The sequence below is a fragment of the Phaseolus vulgaris genome, chromosome 7, assembly GCF_051622355.1.
Source record: "Phaseolus vulgaris cultivar YP4 chromosome 7, ASM5162235v1, whole genome shotgun sequence".
Lineage (NCBI taxonomy): Eukaryota > Viridiplantae > Streptophyta > Magnoliopsida > Fabales > Fabaceae > Phaseolus > Phaseolus vulgaris.
This window is the reverse complement of record NC_143504.1, coordinates 659,465-679,694: the sequence shown is the minus strand read 5'-3', so window position 1 is coordinate 679,694 and position 20,230 is coordinate 659,465. Positions and strand designations below refer to the sequence as shown.

The 20,230-nt window shown below is 32.9% G+C and overlaps 3 protein-coding genes across 7 annotated transcripts; 2 read left to right on the top strand and 1 right to left on the bottom strand.

Moving 5' to 3' along the window:
* The first annotated feature begins 125 nt into the window (after positions 1–125).
* Positions 126–6,716, top strand: LOC137828655 (uncharacterized). 2 transcript variants are annotated; one of them, XM_068635318.2, is made up of 11 exons: positions 126–384; positions 472–932; positions 1,020–1,098; positions 1,183–1,277; positions 2,315–2,419; positions 2,530–2,609; positions 5,344–5,434; positions 5,522–5,629; positions 5,870–5,956; positions 6,204–6,272; positions 6,409–6,716. In XM_068635318.2, the coding sequence occupies exons 2-11, from the start codon at positions 717–719 to the stop codon at positions 6,538–6,540; spliced, it is 1,062 nt and encodes a 353-aa protein (XP_068491419.2). In that variant the 5' UTR covers positions 126–384; positions 472–716; the 3' UTR covers positions 6,541–6,716. The 2 variants fall into 2 exon arrangements, with proteins under 2 accessions (XP_068491419.2, XP_068491420.2); XM_068635319.2 differs by lacking the exon at positions 126–384 and having other exon boundaries at positions 420–932.
* Positions 6,717–9,972: 3,256 nt separating this feature from the next.
* LOC137828656 (proteasome subunit beta type-2-B) lies at positions 9,973–11,284 on the bottom strand. The gene is made up of 3 exons (XM_068635321.1): positions 10,953–11,284; positions 10,757–10,880; positions 9,973–10,482 (listed from the first exon to the last, which is right to left on the bottom strand). The coding sequence occupies exons 1-3, from the start codon at positions 11,108–11,110 to the stop codon at positions 10,150–10,152; spliced, it is 615 nt and encodes a 204-aa protein (XP_068491422.1). The 5' UTR covers positions 11,111–11,284; the 3' UTR covers positions 9,973–10,149.
* Positions 11,285–14,545: 3,261 nt separating this feature from the next.
* Positions 14,546–19,225, top strand: LOC137828318 (protein CYTOSOLIC ABA RECEPTOR KINASE 7). 4 transcript variants are annotated; one of them, XM_068634837.2, is made up of 9 exons: positions 14,647–14,741; positions 14,985–15,012; positions 15,444–15,618; positions 16,539–16,792; positions 16,916–17,042; positions 17,121–17,394; positions 18,292–18,424; positions 18,510–18,596; positions 18,738–19,225. In XM_068634837.2, exons 3-9 carry the CDS (start codon positions 15,525–15,527, stop codon positions 18,861–18,863), a joined length of 1,095 nt encoding a protein of 364 aa, XP_068490938.1. In that variant the 5' UTR covers positions 14,647–14,741; positions 14,985–15,012; positions 15,444–15,524; the 3' UTR covers positions 18,864–19,225. The 4 variants fall into 4 exon arrangements, with proteins under 4 accessions (XP_068490937.1, XP_068490938.1, XP_090161250.1 ...); XM_068634836.1 differs by lacking the exon at positions 14,985–15,012 and having other exon boundaries at positions 14,546–14,741; XM_090305124.1 differs by lacking the exon at positions 14,647–14,741 and having other exon boundaries at positions 14,835–15,012.
* The last annotated feature ends 1,005 nt before the right edge of the window (positions 19,226–20,230 follow it).

Genomic DNA, 20,230 nt, shown 5'->3' with positions numbered 1-20,230 from the left:
CAAATAACAATTTAAATATATTTCTAGTCTTTTTAAATAAAAGCGTTTTAATTTTTTTTCCCTTTAAAATTGAAAATGATTATTTTCATTAGTATAATTATGTAGGAAGCACTCATGGATTATGTATTTGAATTTAAAATATTTTATCCTAAAACAAATTATTATTATTATTTTCAGGAAGTAATTAAAAAATTATTTCGGTGATTATTATTATTTTCATTCGAGTTTGATCTGTATTTTGCAGTAGTTTGATCTGGTTTAGGAAGCAAAATGAAGAAGGTAACCACATCCACAAAAATAAATTATATAAAACAAAATCGAAGGAAGTGAAAAGGCACGGAGGAGGAAAAAGCAGTTCCAAAAGAAAACAGTGTCACGAGAAAGGTTTAATTAATTAATCAGTCATTTTTATTAAATTTAGTTATTATTGTTTAAAAAGATGTGTAGAAATCGTGTGCTATTTTTTTGCAGTGAGGATTAAGAAAAATTGGAATAGGGAACGTTGCTTGAATTGAAGCATTTGGATATATAATTAGGTTTTAATCGGTTGAAGTGGTGAGGGTTATTAGTTAAGAATAATAAAAAGGGAAAATGTAAGATTGGATTGGTGTGAAGTAGTTTGTTGCGTTGCGTGTGTGTGTGAATCAGTGTCAGTATCAGTGAGAGTGGGTGCGTGAGCGTGAGCGTGTGCGTGTGCGTGTGCGCTGGTGGTAGCAATGGAGGAATCGTCGATTGAGGAATCAGTGGCGAGCGTGATCGAAGAAGCGAAGGAGGTTCAGGAAGCAGTTGCGGCGCACATCTCCAAAACTTCCTCCGACGAGGAGCCTCTCCGGCAGCGTGTTCGGCGCGTCGATTCCAGAATCCACTCGCTCCGTTCCTCTCTCGATTCTCTTCTCTCCAACAAACTCATCGCTCCGTCTTTAGCCGATAAGGTTAGTTAATAATTGATACACTCTCTCTCTTTTTTTAATTCCGCAATTCAATTGCTTCATTTAATGGATCTCTTTGTTTGGTTGCAGTTGGATGAAGATTTGCACAGAGCGAGATGCATCATCGTCGACAGTGAAGCTTCTTCGCTTCTCCCTGGCCATGCACAAGGTTACTTTTGTCCGTATTTGTAATCAATGCATTTTTTTGTGTGTAATGCGATTTGTGTTATCGATTCGAATTCAATTGCTTCAGGAGGCTTTTTGAGGATGTTTCTAGGACCTATCAACGTTCGTGCCTCCAGGAAGGATGTTCAGCTCAAGGTCAAAGAAGAATACAACAGTTACAGGGTATAAATATGAATATAAATATATCTATATATATATACACGTATTCCACTCTCTTTCTCCTCATGAACCGTTTCTTGTCGTGAACATTTGCCGTTTGCCTACTTGTTTCACGCAGTTACATGGTTATGTAAAAAAATGTTTGCAGTTCTAGACCACGCTTTGTGTTGTTTTGTGCTGTAGGATTTTCCCACGCAGTTGTGTTTTTCCTATCGTTCTCATTTAATGTCCTTGATTCACCTTTTGCTGAGGATGCCGAATTTTGTCTTGTGGTTGTGTGAGATTGCATGCTTGATTGATTTCGTATTTTTGTTTACAATTCTTTTATTTATCCTTGCAGAGTTTCTGCACATTAAAATGACTATTGTAAAAAAGAAAGAAAAGGTGTTGCGTGAAATAACATGGTTGACTTCAAATTGGGTAAATCTGTGAGCTATAGTTGTTGGTCCCAGATAGTGGTGTGGGGTGGCCTTCCCTGAAACAGGATAGAGAATAGGTTGATGAGCGCCATACAAAAGATTATGTATATAAGATATAAATAATTTGTACCACAATCATATAAATACTCAAAATCTTAAACATTACCCAACATTGAAGAAATACTCATTAATTGTTCACATTAATTAACTACGAAGGTCAAGGAGCACGGAGAGTACAGCATTAAATTTTAAATAAGTTTAACTCAAGGAGGACAAAAATAAAATACGAAGTCTTGGAGAGCACTCTCAAGCCTTATGAAAACCTTGAGAACTGAGATTGGACGGAACAGGAGTTGCTGGCAAAAGCACAATATGACAGTGGATTTGCTGGGAAATGGTAAAGCTCGAACAAGTGAGGAGGCACAAGATTAATTGGGGTGGGGATGGGAAGCAAAGTTCACAAAATCAGCATTAAAGGTTGCATCATCACAATAGTTCAAAACACAACTTTTTGCTCTGCACATTGAAATCCTGCCTTTTACTGACATGCTCCACACAAACACCTGTTGCCATGTAGAAGAAATGTTTAACATTTATGAAAATGACACTTCTTTTGTTCAGGATAGAACTGCCCTGCTTTTCTTGCTTTTTCCGTCAACCCTGCTTATTCTAAGATCTTGGGTTTGGGCTGGATGCTTGCCAACTTTTCCTGTTCAGATGTACCAGGTATTTTCTTTAAAATCGTGCTTGTTTGATGTCATGTTAGTATTTACCTGCTTACATGATGAAATATTTGTTGGTAACCTGTCATTGAGTATAATTATTGTCATGATCAGGCCTGGCTGCTATTCCTTTACACTGGTTTGGCATTGCGAGAGAACATATTGAGAGTCAACGGAAGTGATATTCGTCCTTGGTATAGTCATTAAACCCAATGTTTGCTTGCATCATAGTTAATTAATGGGTATTGGGTTTTTGGCTTCATGCTCGTTGCTTTGTTCTTCTTTAATCAAATGACTGAAAACTGTATTACTTTTATTATAGATTATTATTCTACCCTTCATACTCTGCAACTTGGCTGTGCTATCGTAGATAGTAGAAGACGTTATTTAATTGGTTGGGCTGTGTGTGTAATCCACAAGTCTATTAGAGAGGAAGGATTAAGCTTTAGGAATATTGAGTCATAAAAGTTGCCCTGGTGTGAAGGTAGTTAGCTGATAAAGAGCAAATATGGTTTTATTAGTGTGGCTGTGGATGTTACAGTTGGGTTTATTCTACTTAATTCATCTCTTCACCACTCTTTTCTTTTCTTTCTTTGGAAGGTACTACAGTAGTACGATTCCATTTCATTCTTAAGAGAACTTTTGTTAGGGATTCATTTTTTGGTTCTTTTACAGTATTTTCATCATGTGCTATTGTGCTTGCCTTGCAATGTGTACATGAACCAACTATTCCTAACTTAAGCTATTAGGTAAGGATACATGAATGGTTTTACATCTCTAGCACAGCTCCCACAGAGGGCTTAAAGTGTGGATAATGTACACATCCACCTATCTTGTTTTGGAATTCAATTTTTTATTAAAATGGGGCACAAGGTTTGAAATTTACCCCACTTGACCTCAGAGGTTTGAATACCATATTTGAAAGGGATTAGGGATAACGTAACCCTAGAAGTTAGCTAAACGAGGGAAGTTTATACCTTCCTACTTGATGTGAATCTTAACGCACCCTTCACACCTAGAACAATACATCTATGGGTGACCCAACATAAGGACTGGCTAGATGCTTGAGGAAATGCTTAGCATAACTAATTATACATAGATTGTGTACACAATTGCTGATATTAGCAAAGCAGGAAAATAAGAAACAATATAAATAAATCCTGATAATAGACAAAAGATGGATCCCTAAACAGGAGATATCCCCCAAAATAGGGAACACATTCAAATAATATACATAAATACAGTGATATACATACATACATATATATATACACATACGCACACATATATGGAGAGAGATCAAATTACACTGGTGTAACTTTTTTCAAATGTTACATTGTACAATATCTTTTGTTTGGATCATGTTTTATTTCCTTCAAAACTATCTGTTAGATTAAACGTTTCATTAACAGAGATCATATATAAAATTTTATGCTAAGCTAAAATTATATTATGCCTCATTTATAAAGACCAAGATTGGTGCAAGGCTTATTTTTCAAAAAATATACTAAAATATGAATCATTTAGTCATCTTCTTGTTCAATTTCAACAAAATTTGTCAAGGATAATCACGAATATATCAAATTATACTAAAATATGATGTTCAATTTTATTATCATATATACAATATTTTATGTTCATATAAATTATGTGATACCTCGCTTATGTAGATCAAAATTGAAGTAATGTTTAGTATTCAACAAAATATACTAAAATAATCACTTGATCACTTTGTTGTTATTGTTCAGTTTTAACAAAATTTGTCACGGATAATCATGATGATATGAAACTATAACTTACAGTTGGATTGACAAAATTCAACATGAATATAAAGTTATTTACGGTATAACATTTGATAGAAGTTATATCGGTATAATTTGATATCTCTCTCTCACGCAATTGGAGAATGTTTCTCAAAACTCACGTTTAGATTAAAGTTCCTTTAACATAGATACGATATAAAAAATTTATATAATATAAAATTATTTGATTTGTTTATATAAATAAAAATCGATATAATGTTTACTTTTCAAAATATACCAGAATATGAATCATTTAATCACCCTGTTATTGTCGTTCAATTTTAACAAAATTTAACATGAATAATCATGATGATATGAAATTATAATTTAACTGTTGGATCAACAAAATTAACAGAGTTATTGACACCGGTACAATTTGATTTCTCCATATATCTATATATATGTGTATAATGTAAACAAGAGTGTGATGTTAATTAGTAGTCACATCACGTAAAAAGTTAAATGCATTTATTTTTTCTTGATTCTTGACCACTCAAATAGAATGTAATGGTTTATATTAATTGCTCTCATTTCTCCAAATAATCAAGTCTGGTGTTCTCACTTGAGTGACTTCCTCTAACACTGATTATTTGACGCATGTGTAGGCATCTGAAGGTACTTTCCATTGAAATTTGTAGTGTTATTGGAATGTGTTGTCAGGTAGCTTGTCAATAGTAGAGATAAATTAATTGTTTGCACTATTGAGTGCTGGATATGTACATCTGACTTAAAGGTCATTTTCCTGAAGCCGCTTTTTGAGGTTTTGCTGGTTAACAGAAAATAGTGTTCCAGAACTGTTATTTTGGTTGGTGTTTGGTTTTGAATGCTGCAAGTGCCAGATTTTCTGTGGTTTATTCTTTCTTATATTTTGTAGGACAGACTTTTCTTAGCTTAGTTTTTCACAATGCAATTAATTATAACACTTGATGTAGTAATTTTTTCTTTGACATTTTCTCTAAAGATGATATCTTCAATTTCTTAATAATTTCTTTTAAAGGGGAGAGGCATATTTAGTTTGCGTGCTAATATTGTCACTCTTACATAACATTTTGGGGAGGGTGGAGTGTTAAGATTGGTTTACATGGGAGAAAATCTTTTAGCAATAAAACTTATTGTACGGTTACAGGTGGATATATCATCATTATTGTGCTATGATAATGGCCCTCGTAAGTCTCACTTGGGAGATTAAAGGACAGCCAGATTGTGCAAAAAAGCAGGTTAGTCTCCTACGCCAGTGCATAGTTTTTTCTTCCTTTTACTTAATCGTTATGTAACTATTATTTATGTCTCAATTATGCATGTAGAGAGGTGTACAACTTTTCTTACAGTGGGCTATGATGCAAGGAGTTGCTATGCTTTTGCAAAATAGATATCAACGTCAAAGACTTTACACTCGTATTGCACTGGGAAAGGTGCCAAAGTTGGAAATACTATATCTTGTGTTTTTCCTTTCCTATTGTAGTTATATTTTACCCGCCATCACACAAACTCTCGATCATCCTGCCTAATCCTTTAACCTGTTTGACTCACTATTTGATGTCATAACTTCACAAATTTGTTTGCAATCATAAGATTAAAACTTCCCTGTTGCATTAGTTTTGTAGTTAAATCAAAGAGTTTTATAGTTTTGATCTGTGTTTTTCTTATTTTAGGCTAAGAGGATGGATGTTGTGTGGGGGGAAACAGCTGGTGTGGACGGCCAACTGTGGTTGTTGTGTCCCATACTCTTCACGTTGCAGGTAACATGGTTGCTATGATATATGTCAACATTTGTTATATTCCCGTTTGATATTAATGTTCGTATAATGTTCATGATTTATATTGTGTTGTGTGACAGATGATTATTTGGGAAGCAAATATTGTGTTAATTTGCTTTAAAACGGCAATTGTCTTTTTATTCACATTCTGAAAGTAATTGACCTGAACATAGCAGAGGTTTGAGAGACTTATGGAATATATTTGTGGTCCTATCTTATCTTGGTTCAGGGATTTGAGGCATATGTTGGACTTTTGTTGCTCAGGACTGCAGTTGTTGGGGATGTTTCTGAGTGGCAGGTACTTGTTTGTCTGTGTTTGCTTTCTTACTTCACTTTGTACATCAATTTATTGAGTGGAACAGAAGCAAATGAATCCAATAATATTTTTTGCACATATTAGCCTTAGACTTACAATGATAGAAACGCTTGGACAGGTAATATTTTGCGGTGTTCTGTTGGTCTTAATGGCTGTTGGGAACTTTGCAAATACAGTACAGACTCTGATGGTGAAATCAAGATTTAAGGCAAAGATGAGAAGAAGCAAGAGTAAGCAGAGGTTGAATTAACAAATTGTCACTTTTTCAGCTTTAATAGGATCAGGATTTTTTGCACTCTTTCAGTTTTGACCACAGTGCAAGCTGCTTATAATTTTGGCTTCTTGTAGCTTCAATCATCTTTAACGAGTTTGAGCATAAACATAAATTTGGATTAATCGAAACTATCCTACGATTTCTGTTGTCCACCTTTTCGTGTTAGAATGCCTTGTTTCTTCCAATGTCTCTGGGTTGACCACGTAACACTTCCAATATCTATTAAGTACGTACCTAGTTGAGTCCATGCAAATTATTACCAAAATTTAAACTAACCAATTGTAGGGCTTTCTAAATTGCTCTTTTTTATTGCATCCGGATCATGCCATTTTATCATGTCCCTAAAATGTATATCAATTTATATTTATATTTTTTTTGGTCCAATATAATTTTTTAAAATTTAATTAAATAAATGAGTACTATTTCCTTTTCAAACGGTTTTGTACCATCAAAATGCAATTAGGGACATTATCCATCCTTGATTCTAAGATAATATGCGTTCGTCAATTAAACTGTACTTCTCAGTGATAATTGTCCCGGACTATCTGTAATTTTACTTGATCCAACTTTTTATGTTATTTTCTAGTAATTATAATTGTAATTATATTATATATACAATAAGCTGTGGTAATTGGTTAAAATTTCTATTATTGTCAAATTAGCCCCTTCTAATTTTGCAGCTCGAGTAAGTCCTGTCTATGCTTAATCTAATTTGTTTGTTTCCTGCTTTGGTGAGAGCTCCACCAATGGTAATAATTCTTGTTTAACATACGCTAGGATTTAAGCTTTTACAATCCTGCCTTATTTTTAAATTTTATTCACTCTATAGATGGAAATATAATAATAATTGACTTTCTATTGGTATAAAATATGTGTACTGTTTACGAGACTCATCAAATATCTAAAAAGGGGAAAATTTAAATTAAATGTCATGTTACCGAATCAAAATTAGACGTGTCTTTTATCCACCCAAATAGTTTAAAAAAATACTTGTTTACTCCTTTACTTTCTATACATCCTTTGACAGATCCTCGAAGATGATTGCCATAGGAGATTTGATTTGTAACTAGGTAATTACGGGTTTCACCTTCAATCCATATCTTCAGTTTCTTGTAACAATATCATTAAAATGTCACCTCAGGTTTTGGCCATCCTTCTCATAAAGTTTGCAAATACTAAATGAAAAAATCAATTTTAATATTCCGAATGGTTTTTTTTATCGTCACTATCATCTACGTTGTCTACACGGAAAATACTACCCTTTGTTTGAAATCGATCTAGTGCGCTGACTTTACGTGGTCTAAAGGATATAACACGAAAGAAGAATCTGGTGGAAAGAACGTACCAGCATCACTTACCTTCATCAATCGAACACCTACACCAGTTCTACTTCAGAAGTGTCCTTATCATCTATCTACTCTATCGAAGGATCCACCTGTATATGGACTCCAGGGTCTATGTCTGCCTTGCTTTGCTAACATTACCTTCAGTCTTTGTTGGCTACCTATTTTGGCTATAAAGAATATTGACTATACAACTTGTGGATCAAGAATCTTTTTCATATATCAAGATTTCCTCTTCTTTTAAGATATATTTCCATTCCGGAAAAAAATTCATCAACCCTATAATGTCACAGATCTTTTTACTGATCTTGTCTAACCTTTGCCTTTACTAGACTTACCAAATGACCTCACTACTTCTACTACAATTCATACAGCTCCAACAACCCAAAACAGCATAACACACCAATTGAGCAGTACAAGACCTTACATGGACCACTTGGCTAGCCTCTTAGAATATCACCAGGCGCATAAAACCCCAAACTTAGCTCCAGAACTATCAGTACAATACTGTCCTATAACTTCACAATTCCTATGATAATGTCACTCGTATAAAAATCCTTTGTAATGCAAGTCTCCAAAGCTGCCGAGTTTCCTGAATGGCAGGTAACCATGCAAGAAGAGTTATCAGCCCCGGAGACAACTAATACATGGTCTGTTGTCCAACCTTATGGAACATATTTAATGAGTTGCAGATAGATCAATAAGGTTGACACCAAGGCAGCTAGCACTTTATAAAGGTTCAAGTCAAGATTAGTAGCTAAACAAGTTGGTATAGATTTCAGACACATACACCAGTTGTAAAAAACCATAGCAAGGGGTCTTGTCCTTGGCAGCAGCAATAAAAGGCTGGCAATTAGTATACATCAAGAATGCTTTTGTAGCCCATCTTTTCGAGAAAGTCTATATGGATCTTCCTCTCTAGTAGAAGGTTGAGGTGGATAATATTGTCTCTAAATTACAACGGTTTACCAAGTTTTCAGCGGCTATCCTTAGCCAAGGCTTCACTCGATCTAAATCTAATTATTCATCTCTTCGAACTGGGGCAGATTATGTAGCTCTATTGGTTTATATGGACAATATTATAATAGTTAGGCTAAATCCTATAGCAACCAAGCAAAATGCAACATCTCAAACAAAAAATCCTTGGCAACTTGGAGCCCTTTCTCATGCATTGGTTTAGCTTACTCCAAGCACAGAATATACCTGTTCTAAGGAAAATATGTATTATCAATGTAAGAGGATACTGTTTTCGTTCATTGCAAACCACCAATTCTGCCAATGACATGAAGGCAAGTGCCCATGAAGGTGCTGCTACCAAATTCTTCACAATATCATAAACTAATTGGAAGGTTGCCATACGTTATCATTTATTGGCCAAAAAATTCTCTACTTTCAATTTCAATATCATGGCTAACCCAAAAGTTCCTCACATGAACAAGTGCACAATTTCTTTAGCTATCTCAAAGGAACACCTAGCCAAGGTAAACCATTATCCTCTTCATCTGCTCAGCATCCTAAAGCTTATGCAGAGGCTGATTGGAGAAATCATCCAGATACACACAGATTCACTATGGGTTCATGCATAGTTTTTGTAATTCAAATCTAAAGGGTGTCTACAGTATTCACTAAAATGGATCGTATAGTATTCATTTAGTTTCTATTAATAATTGATAAAATTAGACTCGGAAGCCAGCATGGTAGACTTAGACATTGTAGGGGTGACTTGCTTACTTTAAAATGTATACTTATTATTTGAAAATAAAAGTGGGATATCCTGTACACAAGCATATTAATTTCTTAACAATATTTTAATGAATGAATGTAATTAATACACACACAGTCCATTACCACTCAGTTAGCTAATAAAAAAATTCTCAAATGATTTTCCAACATGACTGCATCTGCGTATCCTGCTACTTTATTGTGGTAAGATAGGCCAACAGCCCAAATAACTAAAATCCTCGGGTGAATACAACACTTGAAAGATCATCCCACAACAGCAAAGACAAGAAGGACCCAGTATCCAAAAATCCATAAAAATCAAGCCTACCTCACAATAAATTCATTTCTGGCAGAGAACTAGTCATCGTTCATATTAATTAAAATGATAAACTGTCATACTTCAGTGCATCATCTATAGACCATGATTTTCAGAGACATTACAAGACCAGTAAAAAAATTGTAAAAAAGATAAAAACACAGGCATATGAAATGAAGTCCGATGAAAATTAGGGACAGTTACTCAAGCGGAAGGAACAGGAGTGTCCTTGACTGATTCACGCCATGCATACTCCCTTGCACCATCCTTGTCAACAATTTTAATAACAAAGTTGGGTGGCGCAACAACCAGCCTGGATCTGATCTCCTTGATGCACTTATCAACGAGATCAATTGCATCTTCAACAGACATTCCACTATGGTAGTGTCTGTCCATCATCGAGAGCGAAAAATAGGAGCCATAACCAAAAGCCCCCTTTTCAAGCTTGTGAAGGGTTGCAATGTAGTCAATATAGTATAGTTCAGGACCAGTCTCTTTGTCATAACCAGCAAGAAGGATGTTCACGGAGTAGGGATTCTAAACAAAAACGCAGATTAAGATTTGAGACACCAAATTAATTGCACAGTCTGAGACATGGTTTGGAGAAGCTTCTCCACAAACAGAGTAAGAATGTAAAATGAATCGAGCTCGCATAAGCTAAATCGGAGAAATCATATGAGATAGCTTTTATATAAATTGATTTAGCTCTAAGGAGAAGCTCAGTTAATTTTATATGCTGATTTGTGAGAATTTGATCGAAACAGAACCTAAGAACGTTAAAAAAAAATAGGTACTAGGGTTTGGAAGGTACCTTGCGAAGAGCGGTGGCGAGTTCGCCACGTGTGAAATTGGCGGCGGCGGCGGTGGTGAGAGGGATGCCGTTACGGAACTGATACAAGGCAACGTTCTTCTGAATGTACTCTGTGAATTGAACCCTAAAACGAAAGGAAATGAGAAAAAGAAGAAGATTGAAAGAGAATGGAAGAGGAAAAGGTAACCCTAGATACCTGTCTCCGGGTTCACCGCTAGCGGCGATGAGTTTGTGGGAATCGAGGAGCATGATCTTGTCCTCGTTGGACTTGTGAACGAGGATGCTGTGCACCGCCGATGAATCCGCCACCACGATCGCGAACCCATTTCCGACCAATCCGAATACGCACTCCATGTGGGACTCTGATTCTTCTGTTTCTTCTTCTTCTTCTTTTTTTCTTCTTCTTCTTCTTCTTCTCTGTAAGGTAAGTGAAGTGAGAGCAAGGTTTTGATGCCGCAGAAGCTTTATATCTCACCAAATTCCTTTGTCCCTTTGAGCAAGAAACTTTTTATTTTTCATTTTTTAAATAATTTCGTTTCGCTACTCCACTCGATACTTAATTACTGATAATAATTTTTTTTTTAAATTAAAACAAAATTTATTATTATTATTATTATGACTCTTCAAATAGTTATATAAATTCTCTTATATATGTTAATTTCTGATAATAAAATAATTATATCCACATCTTTTATTTATTTATTATTATTATTATTATATGTGTATCTTTTAAATATCAGATATTATTAAGAAAAAATAAAATATAAAAATATTTTCTTTCATAATTTTACCATGTAATTTGATTTGTTATTAATATAAAATTAAAAGAAAGAAAAAAAGAATAATATCATTTTACAATAATAAAAAAATAGTTATGACGATAAAAAAAAATTATGTGCACGACAAACCATAATCAAAATATATATATTGGTATAGATGTTATAAACAAAATACATATTATTTAAATAATAATAATTTTTAAATATAAAACTTCTATAGTTTATTTACATGTACATTAAATCAGTAATTAACAAGTAGTTAATTTTTCATCTACAGTGTGAGTGACTAAATGAGATAAACAGACCAAATAAAAATGTATATTATAATATAATAATATAGTGTAATTATATGAAGTCTTTCAGTCTTCTTATGTAATGTATTTGCAAATGAATTTTATTTGTTAGTAATTCGTGGAAAATAAGCTTCTCTGTTTTTATTTAACATAGCGAAATTGATAAAAAAAAAAACTTATTTTAGAAATATATAAGATTTACATCACAGATAAAAAAAATACTTAGTTTTAAAATAATCAAATTATGTAAATAAATAAAATACAGAAATATAATTATTTAAAAAATAAGTAGAAATAAACTCACTCAATAAATAATAATGATAATAATAATAATAGATATTGTTGATTGAAAACTACATTCTTCTTTACAAAGTCAATGACCATATTTGATTTTTATTATTTTTTAAAACATATATTTGTATTTTCCTAACTTAAAATTTTTCTTAACCTTTTTATTTATTTTTTATATTCGTTATGATTTTTTAATTTTATTATCAAACCAACGCAGATTTTTTCAATTCCTATAATTTTATTCTATATAGATAAGTAAGAATAATCTCATTTTACAAACTTTTGATTATAAAAAAAAGGACTTTTAGATTGGGTAATATGAAAGATATTTTTCTTATAAAAAAATCAAATTGCTTAATTTAAAAGTCATTTTTTAATTTAAAAAAATTATATATTTTTTTACTTTGAATTGTATAATTTGAAAGTTATTTTTTAAAAAATAACTTTTGAATTATATAATCTGGATGTCTTTCTAATTATATAATCCAAAATAATCTGAAAAAGTTATTTAAATTATACAATTCTAAGTGTTTTTACATAAAAATAATAATTTTTAAATTACATAATTTTAAATTATCTTTCACATTGCAGATAGAAATTATAAGGGTGTAGAAAGAAATAATATTAATTTGGTGTTTCAAGCATACTTGACCCATGTTAAGTTTCATGGTATGAATGAATAAATTAATTCATACATATTTAACTATAATATACCAATACCTAATTACATTTAAGTAGTAAAAAGTTTGTGTGTTCATCCACTTTTTATTTGTTACAACATAACCACATGAAATTAAAAAGTGAGAGATTTATCTAAAATTTTGATTCAAATTATATAATTAAGATAAAATTGTGGTGATTTTAAACTCTTTGAAGTTTGATTTTAGTTAAAAATAAGAATCAAAGTTGGACTTGGTAACTAGTTATGGGGTTGGCTTGTGCAGCCAAATATTATTATTATTATTTTAAAATATGTTGTTGTTTTTTATTCATTTAAATTTTGTGTGTTCTTAAAAACACATGAATGATTATCAACTTCAGGTTATTTTATAAGATCAAATCCTGTCATGAAAAAAAGTATAAAAATTTAGACTAAATTATTGCTACATGTTAAGTCTCTTAATTAATTAAACTCGATAAGTTGAATTGGTATTATGAATAATACGTTTAATTTTTTTCTTAAGTATTTCCAACTCATTAAAAAATTGGGTCAACTCTTTGACCGTAAACAATGTAATATAAAAAATTGTCAAAGTTAATAAAAAAAAAAACAAATTTATAATTTATCAATATCTCAAACTTCAATTCTGGAATAATACATTGTAAATAAAACAATAATTAAAATAAACAAGGCACTAGAAATGTATCTAAATAATAATACAAATACAAATTTATTTCCTATCATTGTAAATATTTTATTTAATAAAATATTAAGAAAATTCTATCTCCTATAAAAAAAAAAACCTAATTTGACCTCCTATATTTCATGTGAGATAAGTTAATAATACTTATTTGAAGTGGTCAAACTTTGAGTTATTCTTTTCCTCATTCAATTTCCAATGCCTGTGAAGTTTTTTATTTTTTATTTAATTTAAAAACCATTTATTTTAGGTATTTGTTTAAATAAACAAATATTAATGTGCAATAATGAGTTAACTTAAAGAAAAAATAAAGCCGTTATTTTAGTGGTTTAGTTGAACAGATTCTCCTTCAATGTGAGACTATGATTACAACGGTCGACACCAATATTAAAAACAATAAATTTACATAAAATAATAATAATTAGTAGTTTTATTACAATCCTAAAATAATGGGAAAAGAAAGGGTCCCATTCTAACACAATAGAAAATTAGAAATTAAAAAGAGTAACACTTGTCCCTCTCTTTTTCTTTCCTACCAAGTTAAGAAATAAAAAGTTTGCCAACACAAATATATAATTTTCATTATTAGTTTTTTTTTTACTTTCAATATAATCTCATATTCCTTATGAATCGATGTAAAGAAAAATTTAAATATATATTCATTTCTTAACCTATCTATTTTTTAAGGACAAAATTGTAACAAAACTAAAAAATAAACTAATATAGTGATATACGAGGCTCAGACACACTTATTAAATAACGTGTCCGTATTGAACACACATCGACACTTATACGACACACTGATAAAACACATTTCAATAAAATGTTTAATTCAAAAAACATTTATTTGATTTCTAACAATTCTAACACGAACATAATTTAAAAAAATAAACACTAGGCAGTGGTTAATCATAACGATACTATCTCCGGGAATTAAGATTGAGATGAAACATTACATCGTTAACCTAATAATTAGTGTGTTTTATAAAAAGGGTTTAATAATTATTGTAATAAATTATAATAATTAGTAGTTAAAAAGGCAATGGGAGTGGTTAATGAGTGATTGGTGTGTTATAAAATGTTTTAAAATAATAACAATAAAAAGAAGAAAAAGAAAAAGAAAAAGGAAATGGTATTGTTCTCTCTCTTATTGGGGTGTGAATGTGTTTATTATTCGTTCCTTCGTTGTATTCGCTTGGCAGAAAGAAACCCTAACACATAACATACGAAATCTCTCATCTCATATCAAAGCATCTTTAAGGTAATTTCTCTCTCCCGTTCCTTTCACCTCTTATTTCGCTTCTCTTCTCTTCCATGCCTAATTTTGGTTTCTTTCCCCTTTCTCTTATTTCCCTCTCTTTCCGTCTTCGTTTCTTCATTTTTTTGGGCCTCTTCGGGTGTTCTGCGCTTTCGCCAATCCGATTTGGCTTCTATTCCGCCATTCCTTTTTTGGATTCGTCTATAATTTCCTTTCTCTTTCAATTTCCCTCTTGATGGACCGCAGAGACTACCACCACCGTCCTGCGCATTTGGTCAGAATTTCCCTCTCCAATTCTTCCTTTTTCACCTTTTTCAATCACAATTCACTGTCTGTTTTTCCAATTCGTATTTCCCCAATTGCGATTTTCAAACACCATGCACTGTTTCACCGCACCGTGTTCATGTTCATGGCGAAATGCATGGCCCCAATATCGCAAAATCTTTTTTTTTTCTCTGGGGCGTTGAGTTTTTCGGGCATCGCGTGTGTGATAAATGGCCGTTGTGGTCTGATAAAATTTTCATGGCTTTGGTGCCTTATTTGTCTCTGATCGTTAATTTTTATGATTTAATCGAACAGCTGGCAATGGGGGCACTGTTGCTTTTTTTTTTTAAGCGCTGAAATTGTCTTGAATACTGTTTGGAGAGTTTCTTGTTTTGATGTCGCATTTGGGAGATTTATGGTTCTTGGTGTGATGATATGCAGGCACATGCTTCACCTGATTACTTCGTCCGCCAGGGGAATACAACTTATCAAGACGATCTATTTTTGAGGAAGAGGACAAGGATGCGTCGGTGGCTTTGCTGCACTTGTCAGGTGGAAGAGTCTTACCCATCCAACGAAAATGAACACCTGAAAAGCCCAAGGAATTATGGAGACAGTGAGTTTTATTTGATTAGTTTAGTTTACTCCATATTTTTACCATTTCGAAACAACAAAAGTAAACTTCTGGGGATACCCAAAGGCTCATAATTTTCCCTTTTAGGAATATCTTTGGTTTATTTCTTTACGCCACTCACTTGCTTCCATTTTATTTTCTATTAATCTTTTTCATTGTCTTATTGGTAGTAGTCAACAGTGTGCCGTAGGGGAGCGGTTTTCGAAAGCATTCATTTAGACCACAACGGTGGCTTTTGGCGTTGACCTGTTCTCTGCCATGATACAGGCTTAAAAAAAACCCAATTTTACAGAAAATAAAATATTGTTTTTTCGGGATTTTTTTGGGTAAACATGTGATTTCAACTCATTTTCTATTATTCTTTTGCTGTAGAAACGTAATTGATGTTAAACCCTTTTATCTTGACCATACCACAAAATGTTATTTCTGGTTTTTCCTCTGTTTCCTTTACACTTCATCGGAAGATTTTTTCTTCCTCCTTTTTAACCTCCCACCCAGACAGTCAATATTCTGCTTTTTTTTAATCTATTTTTCTATTAATTTCACCATATTCTCCCATTTTTTATGTCGTTACTAATTTACTATGTTCATATTGATCCTTCCTAAATTGATGATGCTTGTGTGTGTGACTTGTGATTTATTATTTATCATAAATTTCTTTGATTTTCAGTATTTGTGTAAATTATTTAGCTTGTTGTATAATATTTAAATTAGGTGTCATCCCCCTTCCCGCCAGCGTTTTTAGAGTTAGCTGCTATGTGCTACTAATCGATATATAATGTTGACTTCAGTTAAGATGCTTCCACAATCACTGGTTCACAATTTTACTTCCCGTAGTAGTTCACAGTGACTGACTCATTTCCGGTAGAGATTACTCATGTTTCTTTTACTATTTGCTCCAGGCAACCAAAAAGGCTCAAAGGTGTTACCTCCTGTGAAGCCTGAAACACAAAAGGCACCACCACCTATTGAAGCTCCCGCCCTATCTTTAGATGAGCTGAAGGAAAAGACTGACAACTTTGGTTCTAAGGCATTAATTGGCGAGGGATCGTACGGAAGGGTGTATTATGCAACCTTAAACAATGGAAAAGCAGTGGCTGTGAAAAAGCTTGATGTTTCATCTGAACCCGAATCAAATAACGAGTTTTTGACCCAGGCATGTCTCTCCTATCAATCAGGCTAAACAAACTATTATAATTTATACACTGCAAGTATGTTGGATTCTAGATTGTTTGGCCAGTTTATTAGTCTTCTCATTCAGTGTTTTTTGCTATTTCAGGTTTCCATGGTCTCAAGATTGAAGAATGATAATTTTGTTGAGTTGCATGGTTACTGTGTTGAAGGAAATCTTCGTGTACTTGCATATGAGTTTGCTACTATGGGCTCTCTTCATGACATATTGCACGGTATGTATCTTAATGTCCCATCTTAACTTTCATATTCATTAAGTTCTGTCGATGATTTTGGTTGTCTTTCTGCTACAGGTAGAAAGGGAGTTCAAGGTGCACAACCAGGGCCAACTCTTGATTGGATACAGCGAGTTCGAATCGCAGTTGACGCGGCAAGGGGATTGGAGTATTTACATGAGAAAGTTCAGCCACCGATTATACACAGGGATATCAGATCAAGTAATGTGCTGATCTTTGAAGAGTACAAGGCTAAGATAGCTGACTTTAACCTTTCTAATCAGGCCCCTGACATGGCTGCACGCCTCCATTCAACTCGTGTATTGGGAACTTTTGGGTATCATGCTCCAGAGTAAGCTTCGAGAACCTGCTAGCACCACTTCATCGTATTTCCTTTCAATTCGTATGCATGCTATCCTGTACCACAAAGAAACCTTTTTATATGTTCACACTTCTAGTGCTTCCTGTGCGTTGCCTGTTTACATAAGCTTTCGTGATTTATTACTGAGGATAGGACTATGTGTGTGCTTGGATTTCAGTTAGAAAATTGAGTTGAACCCAACTAGAGTTGAAAAATAACTCATTGTAACTTTTAGGTCAACTGGAGTTTGAGGTGAATTTTGCTTCTAACTAAATTTGAAAAAAAGTACTAAGTATGTTGGCACAGTATTCAATGAAAACTGAAAGTTGGTTTGGATGTTCCAACTGAAATCCAAACACACCCTATCAAGTAGAATTTGACTTTGAATCATTTCTCTTGATAAATTTGTTGATGGTTTCTTAACCTTGTTTCCCTTTCCATTTGTGTGAATTCAATTCAAATGTGCAATCTTTCAATTGTACTTGATGATAAAGCTGCAACTGTTGATTGGTAAGTTATTGTAAGAGGAGTGAATGCGGTTCTGTAGAATCATTACTGGCTTCGGACATGGTCCAGTTTTTACTCATTGACCCTGTACTCTCCACTATTGGCTTAAATTTACTAGAAGTTAAATTGATATATAGGAAATATAAGCAGAATCTAGTTTTCTTAATTCAGTTTACCTTGAAAGGTCTTTATTGACATTTAATTTAGAGTTTGTTTGTGCGCCTGTGAATTCCTCAGAAACTTTCAGAAAACAATGTTTTTGGCTGCTTAGCTATGTTTTTCCATCTTTAATTTATTGTTTGTGATCTCAGTTCTTTTGCCTCCTTTAAAATTTTATTTGGGTTTATCGATTCTTATCTTCCCTGTTGCCAAACATTACAGATATGCAATGACTGGGCAGTTGACTCAAAAAAGTGATGTCTATAGTTTTGGTGTTGTTCTTCTTGAGCTTCTTACAGGAAGAAAACCTGTTGACCACACCATGCCTCGAGGACAGCAGAGTCTTGTCACATGGGTCAGTGCTCCTGCTTAAATCTATACCTCGTCTCGGGCATTTGCATTTGACACTGATGGTCTTGTTGACTCGGTATTTTTTGTAGGCTACTCCACGATTGAGTGAAGATAAAGTGAAACAGTGCGTAGACCCAAAACTGAAAGGAGAATACCCCCCTAAAGGAGTTGCTAAGGTATCTGTTTCTCTTCCACTCTCCCCTCACTTGAACACGCACATGTGCAGAGACTACTTTTTTGACTCATGAATAAAGTTCTGGTTCTTGGATCTTCCATGTTGATGCTGACATTAACTGTACTTTTTGTTGACCATGCAGCTTGCAGCTGTTGCAGCACTCTGCGTGCAGTATGAAGCTGAGTTTAGGCCAAATATGAGCATTGTTGTTAAAGCACTCCAACCACTTCTGAAGACTCCTGCTCCTGCTCCTGCTCCAGAAAGTTGAAGCAAATGAAATGGTCCACTTTGGTTTCTGCATCTTCTGCACAGCTCCATTCAATTATCTCCAGATTTCATCAAATACTGCAGATATATCTATATATTTTTATTTTTGTTTGAGATTGGATGTGTAGGATTGGATTGGCTCGTTTCATGCCATTGTTAAATTCCATGTATTTATGGCATCGCACTTGTAGTGCCGAGTCTGCTGACATATATTGAGCCATGATGCCACATAGGTTTGGGTTGCGTGGTGCCTATCTGTGGGTAATGTTGTTTGTCAGTTAACGTTAATTCACCCATATTCTTTATTTGTTTGTTGTTATCAAACTGAGCTGATACTTGTCTTGAAAGATCATCATTTGTTCCCTCTTTTTATTTGCCCTTTAATTTTGTGCTGTGGCAACATTTAAAATTATTGTTTGTGTAATTAACTTCCCTTTCTGTGGTTCTTTAGTTGTGGGACAATAGTATTATAATATTTTTCTGACATGCATCAGATTACAGTTGGAAAGAGAAATGAAACATTAATTGTAAACTAGTATATTTTAATTTTCAAAGTAACATTTTTCTTTCTTGTAATATTTCCAGTCACATGAAAGCAATTTCATGGGGATTAGGATATTGTAAAAAACTAAAAATAATATTTTGAGGATTCATTTTCAATACTCCAAATGAGGCCAAATGGAAGCAAGTAACATGATTTGTTTGCTATATTAAAAAATGTGTAATATGTGACATCCACCTGAGAGCATTAAACATCTCATATTAGGGATGTCAAATTGATGTCTTTATGGATATTATCTAAACTGCTACAATATTTTTAATTTATTAAATAATTTAAAAAGTTTATATTAATTTCTTGTCTATAGTTTTGAATCTTTTGTAATATACATTTGATTTTTTTTTCTATTTTTTTTATTAATTATTTGATATTTATTTAATTGTTATTATAAATTGAGAATTATGTGACATGTTTTTAGATTTATTAAAATGATTTTAAAAAAACAATTATTCTATTTAATGTCTGAAAATTTAAATAATTTAATAACTCATAAATACACATTTAAATAATAGAATAATTTGAATAATGGTTTTATTACTGCTATTATAATTTAATAAATTTGGTACGGTTCAACATACTAAAAAAATAACCTAATCCAACTCAATATTATGCCCAGAAGGATTTTTAGAGTCAAACTTATGTAAAATGTTTATATATACGACAACTTGTCATGTGAACTAAATAACAATATATTTTTTTTAAAAAAATTTAACCTCCCTTTGTGGTTGCAATTTTGTTATGACATTTGTGCATTGATCTTATAAGGTTGTATTTTTTATTACATTTGTGTATTGTTCTTATAAGGTTGT